General features: G+C 43.2%; 1 protein-coding gene across 1 annotated transcript in view; it reads left to right on the top strand.

The window, feature by feature from the left end:
• ARID1B (AT-rich interaction domain 1B) overlaps positions 1 to 21,900 on the top strand; it is a 405,190-nt gene extending 383,290 nt beyond the window's left edge. Inside the window, 7 exon segments of the mRNA XM_061207638.1 lie at positions 3,239 to 3,377; positions 3,637 to 3,809; positions 9,355 to 9,505; positions 11,899 to 11,995; positions 13,417 to 14,200; positions 16,057 to 16,187; positions 18,809 to 21,900. Of these exon segments, the coding sequence (XP_061063621.1) occupies positions 3,239 to 3,377; positions 3,637 to 3,809; positions 9,355 to 9,505; positions 11,899 to 11,995; positions 13,417 to 14,200; positions 16,057 to 16,187; positions 18,809 to 20,533 (3,200 nt within the window). The 3' untranslated portion in view covers positions 20,534 to 21,900.
• Positions 21,901 to 24,245: the final 2,345 nt, after the last annotated feature.

Genomic DNA, 24,245 nt, shown 5'->3' with positions numbered 1-24,245 from the left:
TTCTGATAATACATTCTTCTTAGTGGTCCAAATGGAGCCCAAGTCCTGTGAAACAGGAAGCAGGGGAGGAAAGCTTCCTGAGTTTAGCCATTCAGCCGGTGCAAGGCCTGGAAGGCACCGTGCAGGGTGCACGGGGCCAGTCTGCTTGGCTCATGTGTTCTGCACACCGCTCCGCAAGAGAGACGGACACAGGGACTGGGCAGTAGGGCAGTGAGTAGCATCAGCCTCTCAACCAAAAGCCAGGCGTTTCCTCCAGCATCTGTGGATTGTGGCCTCTTTGATTCCAGACCTATCATTAAGGAAAATGCCTCTGAAACATTTTTATTGTCAGAGAAGGGAAACAAATTATTCCCAGGTATTTGCCACGTCAGGGCCTCATATACTACAAAATTTTTTTAAACTAATTTTCAACCAAAGTTTGTGTTCTTCGAAGTCGGTTTTTCCCATAAGAACATAACTGTAGTTTATTCCTTACCAGTACATCCAGGCAAACAACTGAAAGATTCCTAAGAAACATTCTAGATGGTTTTTTCAAATGGTCGTTCTGAACCAACTTAAATCCTAAGTGCTAATGACTTAGCATTCTAAGTCATCCCTCTGTATTCCAGTTTTGATTTGATGCAGCTGATACGGATCTGAAATTCAATCCTGTCAGCCCCTGAGAGGTATCACCCCTTAGCCCTGGGGGCTGCACCAGGATCTTCACTGTTGAGTGGCTGTGTGGTTTCTCATGCCAGAGATCCAGGTTGTGTCTTCCGGGGACTAGAGCCAGTCAGCCAAAGGAAGGCTCCTGAATGAAACCTGAGCAAGGACTGGGGGTATGGTTGCATCTCTGAGGTGCCGGTGGGGCTCTTGTTATAACAGACTGTAAAAGTTTGTGGAGTTCTAATGAACAGCCACAGGAATCGCCTCCCCAGGTGGCCTGGGCCGCCTGTAAGCTAGAGTGGGGGAGGGGAGGGGAGGGGACCCGCCTGGGAGGAGTGGGGGGAGGTGGCAGGAAGCTCCACTTTCAATTAGTAAGTCTGTAACCAAAAACCCATCCATCTTTGCTGGCAGGTGGCTGACTGCATTTCTATTATTAGCTGACGGGTGATGTCACAGAACCTGTCATGGATCCAACTAGGGAATCCTCAGTGGAAGATAAATGAGAAAGGGGCTCGGGTTATAAACAGAGGTGCCCTCTGGGTGACCTCTGGCCACTGTAGACCTGAGACATATCAGCTATTGCTCTTCTCCCCACCCTACTTCCCGTAACCCCAGCCAGAACTGGGGCACCGGGTTCCTGCTGTGTAAATTATCTTCGCAGCTAGGAGTCTGGCTGTACGGTCTCAAGTGTGTGGATGCACTTAACCTTCAGTAACCTTTGCATTGTTTACTTTCGAGTATACATCTGTAACTTCTGGCACAAGGTAGGGATATCCTGGAGAGCCAGCCTCCTGGCTGCCTTCTTTTTTTTTTTTTTTTTCTAAAAGGAAAGGAAAACACACTGGCAAGAGGGGAGAATTTTTCCTGTTTCTTTTTCTTATTAGCTGTAAATGTGAATACTTGTAAATAAGGGTCATTCTGAAATCACAGCCTTGTGAGCCATGTTCCACGGAAGATGCACAGGCTGCTGTACAATCTGCTTCTTGATTTAAGAAACCAGTTATTTCTCCTGCCAGCTCTACGGCGCAGTCATATGTGTAGGGTTATCCTTATACTTTTGTAAAAGACTCTACTTTTTTCTTTTATTATATCTCCTTTTTAAATATGCATTTCCAGGGTTTTACCAAAATTTGGTTTGTAAGCATGAGTTGGTAAGTTTTTATTTTAAGGTATCTACATCTAAGAAGATACCTACTTTTGAAGTTAGTCTTCCTGGCGCCTGTGAGAACGTCCCTGAGTCACTCCAGCCCTAGGCACCCAGGGGAGATGTTACGGAACACGGTCCCCGTTGGCTAGCGTAGTCGTCAGTGTTCATTCCCAACACGGCCAGGACCCAGGACCGGGCAGACCTGGCCTCGCTAGCCAAGTCTGGGCTCAGTGGAGGCTTTCTGAGGAGAAGCGACAGGCTCACTGCTGTTTCTTACGCCTTTGTAGCACGCTCCATAGTCTCCAGTGATTTGTTCAACTCCATTTCCTCTAAAGCGTGGGTGGTGGTAGCTGTGGTGAGCCTTTGGAACTTCACAGGAGAGGAGCTATGGATAATAATATATGCAATATTATTGTTTACAAGCAGCCATTAATTCTGTTTGTTAGGGTTACCGTTCTGAAAGTAGTCACTGTAAACTGTATGGGGGCAGGAATTCTTGTCTTTTTCCATCTTTGGTGCATCCAGCTGTAGAAAACAGCCTACAATATAGCAAACACTTTATTCATTCAATTAGTGGTTGTTTAATTAATAAGTGAAACCAGTATCTGTTGAACACCTAACATGCTAAAGACTGTGATCAGTGATAAAGCAAGAGCCCTTAAAATATTATGTTTTAAGGTGGGGTTAATTATTTGCAAGAATCCCACTTAAGTTTTTAAAAGATCTGCTCAGTTCTGAGCTCTGTTATTATAATGTAATTATAGTTAAAGCCAAGTCTTGTAACTCTGATACTGACATTAAAGAACTCCAAACCAATATGACTTGTGTTCTGTAAATAACAAATATGATTTCATAGCTCTAAAGTTGACTATTAATGACAGCATAGACATATCCAGACATTGAGAAGGCACTGAAATGATATAAAGCTCTGTATTAATTTGTATCATTGCTTTACAACGTAAACACTTCTCATTGCCTAAGACCCAGATAATTTTTCTAATTTGTTTCTATAACAGCACAATAGTCCATCAAATTGATATACCAAAATTTTCATCCCATTTTTCCTTATTCTCAGATATTCAGATTATCTCCATTATAAACAACACTGAAATAAACATTTTTCTGCGGAAAGCCTTCTTTATATTAGATTATTTTCTTGGGATAAAGCAATTACCCAGTCAAAAGGTATAAATATATTTTATGGCTCACATCTGAAGTGTGTTGCCAAATAGTTTACAAAGAAAGCTTTTACTAATTTTCACTGTAAACAATGTAAGAGCAATTAATTTTACTACATTGTTACCAGCGATGGATATTGTTACTATTTCTACATAAGATGATGACTTATTTTCTTTCCTTTTTTTTTTTTTAAATAACTATCAAGGATGAGCTTACTTGATAACCTCTAGATTTCCCCCCATTTTCTCTTGGTACTACTACTATCAGCTAACTCAGGATCCTTGCAAGGTCCACAGACTCCCCAGTCAACTGGCAGTAATTCCATGGCAGAGGTTCCAGGTGACCTGAAGCCACCTACTCCGGCCTCCACCCCTCATGGACAGATGACCCCAATGCAAGGTGGAAGGTATGTTGAAACATCTCTGTGAGCCATACAAAATCAGATTTGTCTATCTTTTCATTTTTCTGGAGCAAACTTTTTATAGAGAGAGGCAATGGTGTTCTCTAGTGAGTTTTTAAATATTAACTACCACTAGTTTTATTCATATGATTTACTTTGGATGGTTTTTGCAGGTACAGATTTCAAGTTTGGCTTATTTTCTCAGTAAGTGTTTGGAGGTGACTAATGCTCTGTCGTTAAGCTTTCATGTCTCTCATCTTATCAGAAGCAGTACAGTCAGTGTGCACGACCCATTCTCAGACGCAAGTGATTCATCGTTCCCAAAACGCAACTCCATGACTCCGAGCGCCCCATACCAGCAGGGCATGAGCATGCCAGAAGTGATGGGCAGGATGCCCTACGAGCCCAACAAGGACCCCTTCGGAGGAATGAGGAAAGGTAAATGCCGAGGGGCCTCTGTGCAGGGTTGGTCCAGAGGGTGTTCTTCTGTCTGCCATCCCATGACTGATTCACTGATCCATTCGAGACATATTTGAGTCCCAGCTCCCCAGCCTACTAAATTTCTGGCCTTGGGCACAGTACTTAGCGTCTCTGTGCCTCTGTTTCCTCATCTAGAAATTGGGATAATAATGGGCCACAAGGATTAATTGTGTTAATGCACGTAAACACAGCCCTTAGAAGAGTGACTGGTATGTATTGTAAGCAAACGTGCTCCCAGCGCAGCCTGGAGTTGGTGTCATGGTCGTCATGGCACGACCTGGGCATGGGGCTGAGTGCCAGGTAGAATGCTGGTTAAACCAGACAGCGCCTTGTGGAGTTGACCGTCTACAAACAACAAACAAAAAGTAAGTTAAACCACATATATATGATTAAGGATGGTGGTTGATGGAAGGAAGGCAACAAACAGGCAAGAAAGGACACAAAGAGCAATGATGTTGGGTGCAGGTCATGGAAGGAGGGGCATCTCCTAAGGAGGGTGGTGGGGAGGAGAGGGCTCTGAGGAGCTGCTGAGACCTGGGGGACGGGAGTGAGTCGGGGAGGAGCCAGGAGTTGGGGAGGCCGAGGCAGGAGCGGGGCTGGTGTGTTTGAGGAGGTGCAAGGCTCCTGGGGCACAGAGAGCAAGGGGCAGGCTAAGCACGTCGAGGCCGACGGGGCAGAGCCTTTGTGCCTTCCTAGGCATGTTGACGAGTTTGGGGTTTTATGCTGAAGGGTGTTATGCAGGAAGTGAGGTGACTGGGTTTTTTGTTAAAAATAAATAAGTAAATAACTGGACATTTATGGAGAACATATTGGAGAGAGGTGAGGGTGGAGATGGGGAGACCACTGTCATAATCCAGGGAGAGGTGATGGGTTGGAGTCAGACCCCAGCAGGGAGCGAGAAGTGGAACCAGCCGGTATGTATGTCGGGGGGTAGAAACAACAGGATGTGCTGAGGGACTGAACGTGGGGAGAAGAACCAAGTGATGGTGACTGAGAGGGTGAAGATGTTACCACCTGAGTGTGGGCAGTTGGGAAAGAGAGGGAAATAAGGTTCGCTGTTACTACGTGTGGTGTGGACATCTGGGAAATGAACAAGCTAGAGAAGGAAATCCCGAGTTGACTTGTGGATAAGTCAGGGCGATAAGTGGTGGAGTGTATGTCTGGAGCTGGGCAGAGCGTTGGAATTAGGTATAATCTTGGAGAACTAAGCAGAGAAGTGGTATCGACAACTGTAGGATGGACGAGGTCACCGAGAGTTCTCACTGACATTAGCAGACACCCAGGGTGGGTTTCTTCTTCGTGGGTATCAGCCCCCAGCACTCCCGTAGACCCGAGACTGTAGCCATCTAAGCCTGTTTTAGCTCCTGCAGTGGCATCCATGCGCCAAATGTTGTTGGCACTCTTCCAGATGCAGTTGAGTCCTGTGAAATTGAGGCATGATATGAATATTTTTTGAAAAGCATACAGAAAAATGGTGAATAATATTTTTATGGAAGTACTTACTCTGGGATCCCTTAAATAATAGTACTTTTGCTGTATTTAGATGTTTGGGGTACATGATTTTCTTGATACTGTCTTGAGTAGAGAGAAACATAAAGCCCAAAGCCTTGGCTTTCACAAGTATTACAGAGCAATGCAAAATAAAAATGAATTATCTCAAATTTTTAAATGTTGGGCATATTACCATTTAATTAACAAATGAGATTGTATTTCATATGTATTTCAGATATCTGTTACACAAAGCAAGATAATCTATAATTTTTCCTTTCAAAAAGTTTACGAGCTGCTTATTCCAAGTAAAGATTTTGCAGAACATGCAGTAAATCCATAAGCTCATAAATTCGAAAGCTTTGTGAATGTTGGCGTTAGCTGTCTTCCTTAGTGGTATGAGATGCTAGAAGGAACATGTTGTTAGTGCTGTTGGTGGATATATAACATTTTTAGACTCTGAAAATATGACACTAACATGGAAAAAATAATTAAGTTTTGGAATCTGGTTTCAAAAGTTATTGTGAACTATTCCAATATCCTATCTATATGCTATGTTAGACAGCAAGAGTTCTATTTCTTTTGTTTCCGTATGCCGATAATTTTTTTATAATGAAATTAAACGTGGGAGTGGGGGGTGACTGTGGGTTACGTGGCTAAATACTAGGTAGCTCTACAATGTGTTTTCATCAACTGTGTAAATGGTACAGTGGCTCAGCGGGAAGCTCTGCCTCGCATTTCCCCAGTCTATTTCAGCTCACCTGCTACCTTACGGTACTGGTATATTTAGTATCAAATTAAAGCAGATAAACAGCAAACCCACAGGAAACATATCTTCTTACAGCCCTACCCCCTTTATAATAAAGTTTTCCATTCCTCGGTTCGCCATACTGTGGCGGCGAGCTTGGCGGCACCCTGATTTTCTGTTGAACGACCAACATGAGTGGCTGTCACACTCTCTGTTGTTGGTGTTGGTACTGGCGCTCCTGCTGCTGAGCTGTAGCACGGCGGTGGAGTAGATGAAAGCGCCCAGTCTGAGACTCAGCAGCCCTGAGTAGCCTCGGCCCCGCCTGTCCACCTGCCTGCCTTCCCCACCTGCTCACTTAATTCATCACTGATTGAGGGGTTGATTAACTGCTTGTAAGTGAACAATAAGTGAATATTTATATATTCTTTAACTTAACAGTGTATTTTTATTTTTATTTATATTTGGCTGCGTTGGGTCTTCGTTGCTGCACGCGGGCTTTCTCTAGTTGCGGAGAGAGGCCAGCGGGGGCTGCTCTTCGTTGCGGTGCGCGGGCTTCTCACTGTGGTGGCTTCTTTTGTTGCAGAGCACGGGCTATAGGTGCGCGGGCTTCAGTAGTTGTGGCTCGCAGGCTCAGTAGTTGTGGCTCACGGGCTCAGTAGTTGTGGCTTGTGGGCTCTAGAGCGCAGGCTCAGTAGTTGGGGCTCGTGGGCTCTGGAGCACAGGCTCAGTAGTTGTGGCGCACGGGCTTAGTTGCTCCGCGGCACGTGGGATCTTCCCGGACCAGGGCTCGAACCCCGTGTCCCCTGCATTGACAGGCAGATTCTTAACCACTGCGCCACCAGGGAAGCCCAAACAGTGTGTGTTGAATATTTATTAGCATCTACACATACAGTCCTACTTATTCTTTTTAATGCTCTAGCAATGGATGGTTTGTTTCATAATATTTTGCTATTATAAATAATGATGCAGTGATTATTGAAGTATGGCTGTTTTTTCACACTTGTAAGAGTGTTTCTGTGAAATAGATTCCTAGAAGTAGAATAACTGCATCAAAGGATAAGAATTCTTTTTTCATTTACTGAGTATCTTTTACTATTGTAACCAACTATCCCAAAACTTAGTAGCTTTAACAACAACACTGGATTCTGTCTCACAGTCCTGTGATGGGCGGGGTGGCCCTTGGCTCCACACGTGCTCAGCTGGGACTCTGAGGCGGCTGCTGTCAGCTGAAGCCTGACGGAGAGCTCTGCTAAGCTGGGGTGTCATTTGAATGGCTGTGTCACCTGGAGGCTCTACTGGGAACTCCTGGAGCTGTTGGCAGGGGCCTCCTCCGTGGGGCCTTTCCACGGGGCCTCTCCGTGGAGCTCCTTGGGCGCCTCGTGACATGGTAGACGGGTTCCAGAAGGAGCACTCCAAGAGTGCAGCCTCACTTGCAACCGCTCACAACCCCCTGCTGCATCACATTTGCCGGTGCCCAGCCTCCTAGTGGGTGGGGCTTCACAAGCTATGAACAGAACACCCAGAGGTGTGCTTCTTTGGGGGGGGTCACCAAAATATAGCCTATCATAGCAGGTATTGGCAAGTTATACCAATTTAATACTCTTAACATGAGCATGTGGGTCCTCCCATACTAAGAATGATTATTATCAGTCATTTTAATATTTGCCAATCAGATTGGGAGAGGCGGAAAGCCTCACAGTTGTTTTAACTTGGATTTCCTTAATTATAAATGAGGTCACACATCTTTTCATATATTGATCGGCCATTTATTTGTCTTTTCCTGTGAATGTCCATCAACGTGTTCACCCATTTTTTAATTTGATTGTCTTTTTTCTTATTGATTTTTAAGAACTCTTTATGTTAGGGAATTAAGTTATTTAACTTTAGTTATCCCCCTTATTTCTGTCTGTCTCTGTTTTTACATCTGTAAAATGGAAAGTAACCTCAAAACTGGGTCTACTGCAGGTTGATTTAAGATCTGGTAAGATATAAAGTATGTGAAAGCACCTTACAAAGCAAAACACATTCTACCAGTGTCAGGCTTCATTATTTGCACCTCTCTACCAGCCAAACAAATTTTATCAGCTCACAAAATTTTAATCGGCTTTTATCTCATGGAACATAAAAGTAACCTTCAGGTGGTGGTAGTACTGTATATCAATTAAGATTCGCATTAAAATGTTTAATTTGCCTACAGGCTGGTTTCTGGGCTTGACCCAATTTCCTTCAGGCTCTGAGCTAATGCTAATTTGCATATTTGACCTAATTGACACTCTACCCCTTGTTAGAAATAGTTGTATCTCATCCCTTCTTGAGCTGTTCTTAACTCCCTAGTGATTTTCTTCATCCTGATTTTAGAGTGAGTCAGCGCATGGGTGGTTATTTAAGGTTTTCACTTTTTTTTTTTTTTTTTCCTAAAAGGGAAGGGAAGTAACTCTATATATATGTTTCATCTCTTCCTTACAACCATTCCATGAGATGATATTACCAACCACATTTTATAGACAAGGAATTAAACTTAGAAGTTCAGCAGCTTACCCAAATAAGTATGGATCTGGGCCTGTGTTTGTTTCCTATATTACTGCATAACACAAACTTGTGGCTTAAAACAACATACACGTATGCCCTCGCAGTTTCTATGGGTTCTCAGCTCAGGGTCTCACAGCAGAAATCAAGCTGTCAGCCGGGTCTCCGTTTCTTCTGAGCTTGTTCAGGTTGTTGGTGGAATTTGTTTCCTCGCAGTTGTCGGACTGAGGTCCCGTTTTCTTATTGACCGTCATCTGGGGCCTTCTCTGCTCCTAGAGGCTTCCGTCATTCCTAACACATGGGCCTCTCAGGCCAGCAGGAGAGTGTCACCGACTTGCTCGTCTCTCACCTCTAGGTGCTGATTTAAAGGGCCCACGTAGGTGCTCTCCCTTTTGGTTAGCTCAGCCAGCTGATTAGTGACTTTAATTACATCTGTGAAATCCCTTTTGCCCTGTGATGTAGCATAATCCTGGGAGTGACATCCTATCACATTCGTAGGTTCTACCCACACTCAGAGGGAAAGACTCATACAAGGTGTATACGGGGGCAGGGAAGGGGGACCTCAGGGTCCATCGTAGAATCCTGCCCCAACAGGGCCCATCTTGACTCCAGACCTTATGCTCTTTCATCGGTATTGTTGTCTGTCACATTAAGGATAACAGCAATGACTAGAAAGGGATGTCTGGGCCCTTTGGCTTTTGAAAGTGCTTGATTTTTTGTCTGTTACTGAAAATATTGCAGTGCCTGGCAGTAGTGAGCCGTTTCTGACGCAAGGACAGATGCCCACCAGCAGCATGCAGGACATGTATAACCAGAGTCCGTCTGGAGCGATGTCCAGTCTAGGCATGGGGCAGCGGCAGCAGTTTCCCTATGGAGCCAGTTACGATCGAAGGTGAGTGTTTCCTAAGATGAAGATGAGATGACTTACTAGAAACTGCGCCCTCCTCACACACACATTTCTGAGCCCGGGTAGCCGAAGGAGTTTCAAAGGATTGTGCGCGTCAGATGGCTGCCTTCAGTCGACAACTGTAACAGGACTGGGGAGAAGGACCTTGTCCCCAGGCCACCAAGAACAGCTGTATTTTTATTAGCGAGTGCCCAAAAGCACAAATTAGAAATATGCTGGGGCTGGGCTGGCCAGGGCAAGAGTCTTCTCCCTCAGGATGCGAGAGCCAGGGCTGTCACCACACCGAGACCGCCGCCTCGAGCTTCCACACCTGGCTCCTCCTGTGACCTCAGCGCCTGCCTTTCTCCCAGAGGCCGAGGTCTGGGCAGTGGTGCCACACTGGGCTGCCAGCAGGCTCAGTGGTAGTGGTTCTCAGTAAGGTCTTCCAGGTGTTGTTTTTTCAGTTGTTTCCTCTGTCCCCTGTGAACATTTTAAACAGGGAGGAAATACTTTGTTCCTTAATAAACATCTCTGAGAAAAGCCAGGGCAGCTTTTTTTTTTTTTCAGGACAGCATCTTGATATTAAAATGGCAAGTAAGGTTGCATTACTGGCCCAGAGTATTTTAATAAGATAGAAGGAAAGTCATTGAAATGTCTCTGAGAGGAAGCTGCTTCCTAAAATAGTGGCTTAGGGTGGACTTCTTTTTATGAAGAAGGCCCCTGACCTTGGTTCTTACCACAGAAGCCCCTTCCCTTGGTTGGCATGTTCGTTACCTCCCTAACGGAGAAGTGCTCAGAAACAAAGCCTTCAATTTAACATTTTTAAAGAAAACCAGTGGACGTACAATAGAAGGCTCCTCTTCTAACTGTCGCTGCACCGGCAGATCTCAGGACAGGCAATGGTTTCCATCGTTTCCTTGGAATCCCATGTGGCGGGGCATCCATCCACACTGCTCCCCTTTCCTCAGTACACATGCTGGGGTTGTAGGTTGAGTAGTGAGGTGTCCCTGGTTTAACACAAAGGAAAAAAGGTTTGAAAAATCACTGTTTTACCAAATAAGGTTTCTTTCTAGCATTCTCTATGAGCCTGGTTCTTGAGTTACACAGCCTCACGTGCTCAAAGCCATGTGGTACTTTCTAATAGTGACTCAGGAATCTCGACTTCTCATTCTGACCTCCTAGTGAAGGTTTATTTGTGAAATCTGCCTTAGTCAGTTACCATTGTGTGATGTCTAGTGTACTGGATCAGGGTTTTACTAAGATTTGGTTTGTTTTTGAGGGTCCAGGAAAAGCTTTTGGTGAGGGTAGGGGTGAGGGGTAGGCTGATGAGGTTAAATGGAGAACAGTCATCCTGGGACATATATTCTTAAAGGAACCCAAGCAAATATGCTTTTCTATTTCTTCTAGAATGCTTTCTGGAATAGTGCATGGCCTAGGTTTAATAGTCATTTTGGCTCTACCACATTAGGATTTATCTCATTAAGTTTTCTCTTCTGAAAAGTGTTACTTGTTCAGCTGAAATTTTATCCATGTCAATTATATTTTTTTCCTCCTAACTGTAAGCTCCCTTCTAGATATCCATGTCATTAGCAAAAACTTCCCATGTATCTGTTTTACATGTGATATTCTAAAAATTTATTTATTTTCCTTCTTATTCTCACTCCTTGACCAGTTTAGGAGTATATTCAGTCCAAGTATTCTCTTTCTTACAAGATTCAATATGCTAACTACACCAGCTTCGTTTTTAAGTTTTCAATTTATTGCTCTTTTAAACGTGCTATTTTTATGGTATTTATAATTTCTCAATATGAAATAAATGTATTGTTCATTCCCATTTTAAGATTTAATAGAAGTACTTAAATCATCCCTGTTATTCTTTCTTGTAGCCTTTTAGGGTCATAGGACTTTGAAATTTTGAGTAGTTTTGTCTATACTTAGTATCATTTGGATTTTGAAGTATCCCTTTAAAAACTTGCACATTTTATATTCATGATGAGAAAGTAAGACATATAAACATTTTCCACCATTATATGCCAATGTTCTGGTTCTCCGAGAAATACTGCTTTGATTCTTCGGTTCTCCTGTTATTTCTTGCCCTCCTTAATACCTCACATCAGCGTGTGCCGTGCCCTCCCCGTCCCTCAGTGGATGGGCGGGGCCTCTCTTCAAAGGCGGAGGGTGTCGCCCCGTCCAGTGGGGCTCCTCCCACCCACCGGCCAGGGATTGGCAGCGTCCCTAGAGTGGGTGCTGCCACCCCTTCTGCTGGGAGCTGAACTGCTGCTGCTACTCAACAGTGCCTGTCGGGAGGGTGCAGTGGAGTTTCCAGAAATGGACTCTTCCTTCCTCCCTTGGCCTGAGGTCCATGGTAAATGAAGTTTTCTTTGAATGCCTCATTCTAGGCATGAACCTTACGGGCAGCAGTACCCAGGCCAAGGCCCTCCCTCAGGACAGCCACCGTATGGAGGACACCAGCCGGGCCTGTATCCACAGCAGACGGTGAGTTGGCGAGCGGCATGCTTCTCTGTGCTTTCTGTTTAAAATTCAAACTCGTGCTACTTCGGGACAGTTTTAGGAAGTATAACAGAAGTGACATATAACAATCAGGTTATGTTTGTTTATGCTAAAAAAATATTCTTAGGATTTTGAAATCAGCAAATTAGAAATAGCTCTTGAAAATATAACATGTTGTAGGAAGTTAAGGACATTCATCCTTGTAAATAATAAGCCCAAGTTCAAGTATGTTTTAGACATGTGTGTGTTCTGTGTACTATTGTGTCAAATGACATTTTAGCACAGAAATTTGTCAATATGTTTTAAAGAGGATATGTAGGGAAGACAACTTAAAGTATTACATACTAATAGTGAAAGTTGATTTGTTTTTAAGAGTAAGATATTAATGACCGCATATTTTCACTTTATAGGATAGGTGTTAGGTTCATGCTGTTTACACAGCGCTGCAGCTCAGAGATGGTGAAGTATGTGAGGTAACCTTGCAGTTATCACGACTAATGCAGAGGATTGCACAACATGCTGTGGCTTTTCAGACACAGGAATTTGCTGTTTCTAAACAACTTTTCAGGTCTAAGACCTCTTGTAAAATAGAAGGGATTTTAAACATTTATTTAATTTTATTGGAGCATGTTTATACAGTGAATTGTATTATCAAACCAACTGATCTTAAACAGTTTTCAAGTAAAGTGAAAGAACGCTAATTAACATATGAGCATCTCCCTCCCTCCCTCTCATCAGGAGCTTCGCGCCCTGATCAAGTGCTGGAACCCCCGGCGTCCCTGGGGAGGAGAGTTAGGAGCAGGGGCTGCACCAGCCCTGTCCTCATAGGCTTTCATGGAGAATGTGACCCAGACAAGCTGGAAGTCGGGACGGGGCCATGGAATGTCAGGTGCCAGGGGGCACAGGTCCAGTCTGAGGAGCCAGGTTCTGTGTGCAAGTTTTTCTGTAAAGTTAGGCCCAAGGAATCTGTCTAACCCAGGACCCCTTCAGGCTGGCCCTCAAAGTGCTCAGTCCATTCCGATGAGGTCTCGCTCTACCTACGGAAGTCACCCTAGTGCACCTCCAAGCCCCTGTTCGGCACTGCCTCTGTGGTGGTCACCAAAACCATACTCTCCCCAGATTGCAGCCCTGGAAAATACCAGGCGAGAAGGCTTTTTTTTTTTTTCCCCCACAGAAAATTTGAAGCACATGAAAACAAACTGCGAAAGCTCCTGCAGAGTACGTGACATGGTTTATGTAATACTGAATATAGTGCGTAAATTGTTAGTCCGTAGATGTTGTGGGAGCTTCCCATATTCATTTTGAAATGAACAGTCTACCAGGTAATAACTGTTTTGCATAATTTAAGTGTGTGATTATACCTGTAAAAGCACATCAGTATGATTTGTCTTTATGTGAATTTTCAGAATTACAAGCGCCATATGGATGGCATGTATGGGCCTCCAGCCAAACGCCACGAGGGAGACATGTACAACATGCAGTATGGCAACCAGCAGCAAGAGATGTATAACCAGTACGGAAGTTCCTACTCCGGACCCGACAGGAGGCCCATCCAGGGACAGTACCCGTACCCCTATACCAGAGAGAGGATGCAAGGCCCGGGGCAGATACAGGCGCACGGGATCCCGCCTCAGATGATGGGCGGCCCGATGCAGTCGTCCTCCAGCGAAGGGCCTCAGCAGAGTATGTGGGCGACACGCAACGATATGCCTTATCCCTACCAGAGCAGGCAAGGCCCCGGCGGCCCTGCACAGACACCTCCTTACCCAGGCATGAACCGCACGGACGACATGATGGTACCTGATCAAAGGATAAACCACGAGAGCCAGTGGCCTTCTCACGTCAGCCAGCGTCAGCCTTACATGTCCTCTTCAGCCTCCATGCAGCCCATCACGCGCCCGCCTCAGACATCCTACCAGACGCCACCGTCGCTGCCAAATCACATCTCCAGGGCGCCCAGCCCCGCCTCCTTCCAGCGCTCCCTGGAGAGCCGCATGTCTCCCAGCAAGTCCCCCTTCCTGCCCTCCATGAAGATGCAGAAGGTCATGCCCACCGTCCCCACGGCCCAGGTCACGGGGCCGCCCCCCCAGCCGCCCCCAATCAGAAGGGAGATTACCTTTCCTCCTGGCTCCGTGGAAGCATCACAGCCCGTCTTGAAACAAAGGCGGAAGATTACCTCAAAAGATATCGGTAAGCACTCCCAAGGCTCTGCTCCTGAAATGAATTCCTGTTGTGATCTAGAATTTTAATTTTAGGTTAGATGTAGTTGCTTCATCTCAAAGGGATGCCATTCTGTGACTACAAACTATCAGGACGTGTTTTTGTGCAGGAGCAGCAGTTGGAAGCTGCTCATGTGAATTAAGCAGTAGTGCCAGAGAAGAGTGAGAGCTAAAATGGCATTTTTACGTGTGAGTGTTATTTGTGTGAGAGGGTAGAGCTCCAGGTGAGAGACCAGGGATTCCTCGGTGACCGTGTACCGTGTTTTGGGCTTAAAGATTTGATCTTAACCAAACACTTAATCTCTGCCATGTGTGCTTAATAGAGCAGCTGCCAGGCTGATGAAACACTAGGGCGGCCTGAGAAGATTTGACGGCAGGTCACTCTGTAATTTTGGCAACAACATACAGACAGTGAGTTTCGCCAGGAACTAAACAGAAAACTGACTGTGCTATGTAGATAGATACATGATGTGCAGTATGGAACTTCATATGACACGATGTATAGAATTGTTGTAATCCGTGCAGCACTGCTGATAGCGGCCGAGGAACTCTTTCCGTTGAACGCTGATGTCACTTATTCATCCTATTCGGAATGTTCTGAATACTAAGTAGAGATTCGGAGTATCTGGGAGTACACAGAGTTTTTCTGCATTATTTTTGAAGTACTTTTTAACACAGCAAAGGAAATTAATAGAGTTCAGTTGTATAAAAATTTTTTTCCAAAAATCTCAGAATCACTTGGCTTGAAATCATTTGCAGTGATTAGAAAATTAAAGCTATTAAGGATGTTTTCAATCACTGGACATTAAGGATGTATATGGGGGGTGGGGAGTAAGGAGTTCTACATAGAGAGGGTACTGGAGGCAAGAGAGATATAGACCCTGGGCACCATGTTACATATGGAAATATATATGTAAAAATATACGCATGTGTTTGTGTGTTTATGTGCGTGTGTATAGGTGTTTAAATAAATATATATATTTAAATTTTTAAAAAATTTCTTAGTCCATGTTATACCAACCTAGGGAAACTTATGTTCCTTATTTTAAAATGAAAGCTTGCCTTTTCTACTGCAAAAGTATTATGTGCCTATCTTAGAAAATTTGAAAACTAGATGAAATTAAAATAAAGGTGGAAACCCACGGCCCCACACAGGAGCTTGCTGTTGGCGTCTGGCCTGCCTGCTGCTGTGGGGAGTTCCGACTGCTGGAGCCACGTGCTGCCGCCGGTTTCCTGAGATGGCTTCCCTTGAAATTTCAGACACATGATGGGCCTCTCCTCCCAGCCCCATCTTTTGACAGATCTTACAGATCTTTCCTCTTGTCGCTCTGGCTCAAGCCAACCTCCTGAAAAACCTGAACCGTCAAAGTGCTAATACTTGTCCGCAGCACATTGTGTGGGCAGGAGCTCAGACAGAAGACGGCATGGGAGAATGAAGGCTTTGTATCTGAGAAGGTGCTGTTTGGGAATTAAATTTTGCTTATATTCTGCGTACTCACCAGCCTTCGGAAGATGCCACCTTGAGACATTTGTGAACGGAGCAAAAGAAGACATACAGAAAGGCTCATTCATGCTCACCCTCACCCACTCCCACCTCTGTTTAACCTGCAAAGCAAAAAGCTCTTCAGCCACAGAAGTTTCTTAGTGCAGCTGTCACCTCCACCTAAGAATCTGAAATGACCATGTTTAACTGTCCCTCAGAACATTTGTTTAAAATCAATATTTAACTTAACACTCTGCTTCTTTTTCTTATTCTTTTGTTATTTTCTATTCTTTCATGCGTAGAGTTAGTATTAATCATATCCTTGTTCTTTCCCCCGTTTTTAGTTACTCCTGAGGCCTGGCGTGTGATGATGTCCCTTAAGTCAGGTCTTCTGGCTGAAAGTACTTGGGCTTTGGACACTATTAATATTCTTCTATATGATGACAGCACTGTCGCTACTTTCAATCTCTCCCAGGTAAGCCAGCACCAATCCAGCTGAGGACCAAATTAGAATAAGAAAGTGAAGTAGTGCATAATGCTTAAGCTAATGCCTAAGGTAATTAGCACTCACCAGCTAACATTTTTTAATCATTGCAGCTGTTATAAACCATCATCAATCAATGTATAGTTGTCTGAGAATTTTGTCTGGAATAATAATTTATTTCAGTCTTTAGTATAAATATACACATACCTATATTTCTCATAAGAAAATAGTGACCTTGTGTGCACATGTGTGTATGTATATGGAATTGACAATAGTGGTAAAATTAAATTGTTGTTTAGAATGAATATTAGCAGGCCAATGGGAATTAATCCAAATGTAACAAAGTTATGGCTGTAGTCAGTGTTGGATGAGACATTACCATGTAGTAGATAGCAGTGAGACATTACCCTGTTTTCCAGGGGAACCTAACATCTTTCTTCTAATTAAAAAGAAATGTGAAATTTAAAAAGAATTTTTATATTATAGAAAATGTATAGTATTGGGTTGACCAAAAAGTTCGTTCGGGTTTTGTCTGTTATGGAAACCCGAACGAACTTTTTGGCCAAACCAATATACAGAGGAGTCGAGAAAACAGTTTAAGAAACCCCCTTGTACCCATCATTCTGCTGCAGTAGTAATGAGGTCATGGCCAAACTTGTTTCTTGGTCTATTCCCTCCCGTCTCTGCCTCCCTCAAGGTTACTTTGAAGCAGTCATGTACAAGCCTACTACTTTAAAAAAAAAAACCCTCCTTTGTTCTGTTCTAGTCTTCAAGTAGCTTCCAGCATAATAGCTAGAAGAGAGCAAGGGAGCTGAGGATTAGGAAAAAGGCCCAAGAGTCAGCTGGACTACAGACTTTTTAAGAAATATTTAGAAACAAAAATCAGAAAAGGTTATTTTCCCTTCTGTGTATGAACAACTCTGCTTTTGCCGAAAAAAGCCAAAACATCTAATTGCCTTGCTTCTACTGAACTAGGACCAGAATCTTCCACTTCCTCTTTCTTCTCTCATTTAAGTCCTCATTAGACCCCTGAAAGGCAATTCTTCAGTTGATAGCAAGTATATTAATAAGGTCATAAACATTGCATGAAATCCATTTTAACAGAAAATAAGTATTAAAAGAATATATACTACCTTTGCTAGAGCAATAAATTTTCGTCCTTATGCTAGGCGAACTAACTGGTCTTGAGCACACTTTTTCATCACCAGAATTGCGTCAGCAATTTTCCCGCTTCCCTTGCCCTGGGAAGAAACTAAGCTTTAAGTTGGGGGCGGGGTGGGAGGGGGGGGTGACATCCAAACCTCCACCTGAAAAATTGTGCCTTCATCCCCTAAAAGCAAGTACTATCTGGTTGGCCCTTGGGTTTCCCCTTACTTCTTTTTTTTTTTTATAAATTTTCTTTTTTAATAATTTTTTTTCTTTTTTTTTAAAATTTATTTATTTATTTTATTTATTTTTGGCTGTGTTGGGTCCTCGCTTCTGTGCGAGGGCTTTCCCCAGTTGCGGCAAGCGGGGGCCACTCTTCATCGTGGTGCGCGGGCCTCTCACTATCGCGGCCTCTCTTGTTGCGGAGCACAGGCTCCAGACGCGCAGGCTCAGTAGTTGTGGCTCACGGGCCCAGCCACTCCGCGGCATGTGGCATCCTCCCAGACCAGGGCTCGAACCCGTGTCCCCTGCATCGGCAGGCAGATTCTCAACCACTGCGCCACCAGGGAAGCCCCCCCTTACTTCTTAATAATTGTTTCAAACCCACTTTCAGGAAACTTACAGCAGGATATGAAATTATGGTTGATTTCCATAACATCTGTCATTAAGAAATCCTCGTTCACTTACTTACCCTTTATCATCCCTAAATGCAGCGGCATGGTGTTGAGGGGATCAGGCCAGGTGCTAACCATGGAGTATGCTGGTGTTCTTGAAATAAACATTTGCCTAAAGGAAACAAAGACGGTTCTCATAGTGGCTTTTGTCTTTCAGCTGGAGTTGTGAATAGCTGAAATATAAAAGTGCATTCTGTGAAACATTCTCATTCATTTATCAGGGACTAAATTGATTTGTGTTTATGAGCTACTACATTGCTGAAATTATCTTCTTCCCCAAATATATGGAGACTGTAAATTAGAATAACCTATGGTACCTAAGACAAAAATAACCATAAAATCCTAAGAATAATAACCATAAAAGTCCAGGCAAGCAAAGTTTCAGATAAATAAAAGGACAGACTCAGTTTGGGTAAATGAGTCTAGAAAATCCACGTTCCCACTCTCCTAGTCATGACTGCATTGTGTCTAAATCAGAAACGAAGGTAAAGAACAGCAGAGCACTCCCTCACTGATAATATCAGAAATGTGAAAATAACAAGTTTTCATGTTGATACTGTAAGAAAGTAAACAGCAAATAAGAAAGATTGGTAAATGTTGGTTTGATCAATAATGAAAAATTCAGGAAGATAGTTCTAGCTGACATATGGTTTCTCTTTCCTGGCCTAGCGAAAAAGGAATTAAAACATGAAACTAATCATAGCAAATGCATTGCTAGCTATCAGGATTTTCACCCTCTCAGTCGCACCTGAGGTTATGACATGGTACCTCTTCTCTTTCTCGTCTCTCTAGTTGTCCGGATTTCTCGAACTTTTAGTAGAGTACTTTAGGAAATGCCTGATTGACATTTTTGGGATTCTTATGGAATACGAAGTGGGAGACCCCAGCCAAAAAGCACTTGATCACAATGTGGTAAAGAGAGATGACAGCCAGTCCTTGGCCGACGATTCTGGGAAAGAGGAAGAAGATGCGGAATGTATTGATGAGGAGGAGGACGAGGAGGAAGACGAGGAGGAAGACGGTGGGAAGGCGGAGATTGAGGACAGGAGCAGCACGGCTTTGGCCTCCCCCGATGCCACCGCGGATCCAAAGGAGAAGCCCAGGCAAGCCAGTAAGTTCGACAAGCTGCCAATCAAGATAGTCAAAAAGAACAACCTGTTTGTCGTCGACCGGTCTGACAAGCTGGGTCGTGTTCAGGAGTTCAGCAGTGGACTTCTGCACTGGCAGCTCGGTGGTGGGGACACCACCGAGCACATCCAGACGCACTTTGAGAGCAAGATGGAAATTCCTCCTCGCAGGCGTCCACCTCCCCCTTTAAGCTCCACAGGCAGAAAGAAAGAGCAGGAAGGCAAAGGGGATTCTGAAGAGCAGCAAGAGAAGAGCATCATTGCAACCATTGATGATGTCCTGTCTGCTCGGCCAGGGGCTCTTCCTGAAGACACAAACCCTGGTGCCCAAACCGAAAGCAGTAAGTTTCCCTTTGGAATCCATCAAGCCAAAAGCCACCGCAATATCAAGCTGCTGGAGGACGAGCCGAGGAGCCGGGACGAGGCTCCGCTCTGCACCGTCGCGCACTGGCAGGACTCGCTGGCTAAGCGCTGCATCTGCGTGTCCAACATCGTCCGGAGCTTGTCCTTTGTGCCTGGGAATGACGCCGAAATGTCCAAACATCCAGGCTTGGTGCTGATCCTGGGGAAGCTGATTCTTCTTCACCACGAGCATCCCGAGAGAAAACGAGCGCCGCAGACCTACGAGAAGGAGGAAGACGAGGACAAAGGGGTGGCCTGCAGCAAAGATGAGTGGTGGTGGGACTGCCTCGAGGTCTTAAGGGATAACACGTTGGTCACCTTGGCCAACATTTCTGGGCAGCTAGACTTGTCTGCTTACACGGAAAGCATCTGCTTGCCAATACTGGATGGCTTGCTGCACTGGATGGTGTGCCCGTCAGCAGAGGCACAGGACCCCTTTCCCACTGTGGGACCCAACTCTGTCCTGTCGCCTCAGAGACTTGTGCTGGAGACGCTCTGTAAACTCAGCATCCAGGACAACAATGTGGACCTGATCTTGGCTACGCCTCCATTTAGTCGTCAGGAGAAATTCTATGCCACGTTAGTTAGGTACGTTGGGGATCGCAAAAACCCAGTCTGTCGAGAAATGTCCATGGCGCTTTTATCGAACCTTGCCCAAGGGGACGCGCTGGCTGCAAGGGCAATAGCTGTGCAGAAAGGAAGCATCGGGAACTTGATAAGCTTCCTAGAGGATGGGGTCACGATGGCCCAGTATCAGCAGAGCCAGCATAACCTCATGCACATGCAGCCCCCGCCTCTAGAGCCCCCTAGCGTGGACATGATGTGCAGGGCGGCCAAGGCTCTGCTGGCCATGGCCAGAGTGGACGAGAACCGCTCAGAGTTCCTTCTGCACGAGGGTCGATTGCTGGATATCTCGATATCAGCCGTCCTGAACTCTCTGGTTGCGTCTGTCATCTGTGATGTACTGTTTCAGATTGGGCAGTTATGACATCAGTGAGAAGGCAGCATGTGTGAGTGAAGACTAGAGGCTCCCGTATAACTGGCTGTTTTCTGTTCTTGTTTCTCCAGTGTAGGAAGATGGAAAGAAAATCTTTGCTCCTCTGCCCCATCCACTATTTACCAATTGGGAATTAAAGAGATAATTAATTCGAACAGTTATGAAATTAATATTTGCTGTCTGTGTGTATAAGTACATCCTTTTGGGGTTTTTTTATTTTGTTGTTTTTTTTTTTTTTAACCAAAGTTGCTGTCTAGTGCATTCAAAGGTCACTTTTTGTTTTTCACCGATTTTCTTTTTAACGTGCTTTTCCATGTCTTACTGCATTTTTTGGGAAGCGAATTGACTTTAAAGAAAAAAGTTACGGTAAAAGATGCTAAGATGGGAAAATTTCACCACACTGAGGCAAAAAGGTGAAAAATTATCAATTTCCTAGCTGTGTTATTCTTCAAATAATGAAAAAATAAAAACTGTATCCCATCGCCCAAAGCTCTGTGCAATAGAAACTTCTAGAGATGTAGGTATAGGGGCTCACGGAGGTGTGTCAGTCAGCAAAGTATGAAATGATACTGGTTTCTCCACAGGAAAATGGTTACATTAGGCTAGGAGCAAAAACAATGTTTCTTTAAGTTAAGATTGAAAACACATACCTGACAACGATCAACAGAAATTGCTTCCTCACCACTACCGTCATGTCTGCTGTCTGTTGTTTGACCTTCCACATGACAGTTCTTCACAATTCCTTTAATCATTTTTTAAATATTTTTTTTACTGCCTATGGGCTGTGATGTATATAGAAGTTGTACATTAAACATACCCTCATTTTTTCTTTTCTTTTTCTTTTCCTTTTTTTTTTTTTTTTTTTTTTTAGTACAGAGTTTTTAGTTTCTTTTTCATGATGTGGTAACTACGAAGTGATGGTAGATTTAAATAATTTTTTATTTTTATTTTATATATTTTTTCATTAGGGCCATATCTCCAAAAAAAAAAAAAAAGAAAAAATACAAAAAACAAAAACAAAAAAAAAAACAAAAAAAAAAAGAGGGTAATGTACAAGTTTCTGTATGTATAAAGTCATGCTCTATTTCGGGAGAGCAGCTGATCACAATTTGCTTCATGAATCAAGGTGTGGAAATGGTTGCATATGGATTGATTTAGACAATGGTTACCAGTACAGACAAAAAGAAAAAAATACAACTAAAAGGAAGAAACACAACTTCAAAGATTTTTCAGTGAAGAGAATCCACATTTGTATTTCAAGATAATGTAGTTTAAAAAAAAAGAAAAAAACTTGATGTAAATTCCTCCTTTTCCTCTGGCTTAATGAATATCATTTATTCAGTATAAAATCTTTATATGTTCCACATGTTAAGAATAAATGTACATTAAATCTTGTTAAGCACTGTGATGGGTGTTCTTGAATACTGTTCTAGTTTCCTTAAAGTGGTTTCATAGTAACCAAGTAACAAGAAATAGGGGAAAAACAGCCGTGTAACTAACATAGCCCCTCATTAAGAAACCCTGAGGTCGGGAGGGACCTTTAAGGGTTACCTACTTGAGAGTGGGGAGCAACAGTTTGATTTTCTCAAAGTATTTAGCTAATTAGTCTTTGTTTGAAGCAATCATCTCTAACAACATTGAGGTATGAGAATTTTCAGTGTGTGTGGGAGGTGGCTGCCGGCCCTTGAGGTGAGATCCCGGGAGCTCACTGGCCTGCCAGTGTAACACCCTGCCTTTTTCTATCCCCATCTTAATTTCGATCAGAGTTCAATCTATTCCATGTTTCTCTTGTGTGCCTCAAAGTTATTTTGCATTAGTTTACTCCACCGTGTATAATATTTATATTGTGCAATGTTAAAAAGAATATGTTATATTGTATGTGGTGTACATAGTGCAAAGTGATTATTTCTATTTCAGGGCATATTAATATCCTCATATTCCTTCCTACCCGGTGCACAGCAGCTTTTTAATACTTGTCACTTCTAATTTAAACTTTTTCTTCCTGGGTCGTTGACTGCTATTGTGTAACAATCAATTTCTTTGAAACGGCTGCAGAGTTCAGCTGTTAGTGGACACCCTTCTGACTCTACCTCTTCGCACCACCTTACAATCTCAGCAGACTCAGAAATTCCAAGTCCATTCGCCAGACCTGCTACCCGGGCGCACATTACTCATGGTAATACACGGAAGAGTTAGACGAGAGCACTCAGTTATCATCAGAGTGTGAAACAGGACTCCAGTGTTACAAGAAAAAATTTTTTCTGCAAGCATTCTCATCATCTGGCAACTCCCACATTACTTAGTCTTCTTATATAATAAGGCAGCCAAATATAGGTTGAATTTAAAACCCATTTATAATTCTACTTTAAATACATCTGCTTGCTAAGAACAGATTCTAGTGCTCCAACCTTCAAATATGGAGATTTGTAAGAGGGAATTCAATATTATTCTAATTTCTCTCTTACAGAGTATGAATAAAAGGTATACACAAACTTTGAAGTTTGTCAATCAGAAGAGTAAAATCATTACAAAAGACTGTTGTTGTCATGGTTGCTATCGATACCTAGAGTCTGAGCAACAAGATTTTACATACAATACACAGCATAATCTCTATAATAATCCAGGAAGATTTTAGCATCCTTTCTACATTTTCACCCCAGAATGAAGACTACAGAAGCCCATGAAGAACTTAACAGCCTGCCTGAGATCGTCTTGCCTACAAACTGAGTTATTGCTTTGTCCTAAAAATGAGTTGTTTTTTTTTTCCTATGAGGCTTTTCAGAAATTTACAGGATGCCCATACTTTAAATGTGTACCAAAAAAAAAAAAAAAAAAAAAAAAAAAATTAAAATAAAGGTGCAAAGAAAGTTTAGTATTTTGGAATGGTGCTATAAAGTTGAATCTGTTGGTATTTGAGTGAATTTTTTAATGTCACATAAGATATTACTGGGTGGCATGTGTGCAGAAATAACTATTCAAATGTTTTGTTTGAGATTGAGAATGATACAGAATCAGTTTTTATTGGTGAATGTGGCCTATTCAAAAACTAGTTAGGCAGTTTTTTTAAAGTTATAATGGAGAACGCTTTTTTTTAAGGGGGTATGAGCAGTTTGGTGATAAAGAATGTAAGCTATTAACTACCTCTTTTACGAAAAGAAAATGGCTTTAGCCCTGAAATCATCCATTTAAAACCTGCTGGAAATATTTCATTTTTTATCAAACACCATGTACAGATTCCCATATCTGTTCACCTGCAAGGAAGCAAAGAAAGTATTATAAATGAGCCAAAGTGACAATTCAAACAGCCCATTTTCTTCTTGCTGAGTTTTGTTTCACTTCTTTATCTGGGGAGCTGAGCGCAGCTGCCTGATATGCCCACACTCCACCATCCCGTCAGCTCCCTTGGAGAACCTCAGAGTCAAATGAGCTTTTAAAAATGCCATTACATATTTTTGGTGATAGTATATAACCTGCTAAGATGTCACGTTATTCATTAATTCAGCAGAAATGCACTGACCACATGCTGCGTGCCAAGCTCTGTTCTAGGTGCTGAAGGGTCATTCATGAGCAAAGACCCTGATTCAGTTATGTTTTGGTCGTTCTTGTCAGACAATTACAGAAATAAACTCATCTTCCAAATACAGCTTTTATGCATTGAGAACACTGAGTACATTTGTTGACTAAGAAGTGAAGTGAGGCTCTA

This window comes from Eubalaena glacialis, chromosome 12, assembly GCF_028564815.1.
Source record: "Eubalaena glacialis isolate mEubGla1 chromosome 12, mEubGla1.1.hap2.+ XY, whole genome shotgun sequence".
Lineage (NCBI taxonomy): Eukaryota > Metazoa > Chordata > Mammalia > Artiodactyla > Balaenidae > Eubalaena > Eubalaena glacialis.
The sequence above is the reverse complement of the archived record's forward strand: the minus strand, read 5'-3'. Positions and strand labels throughout refer to the sequence as shown.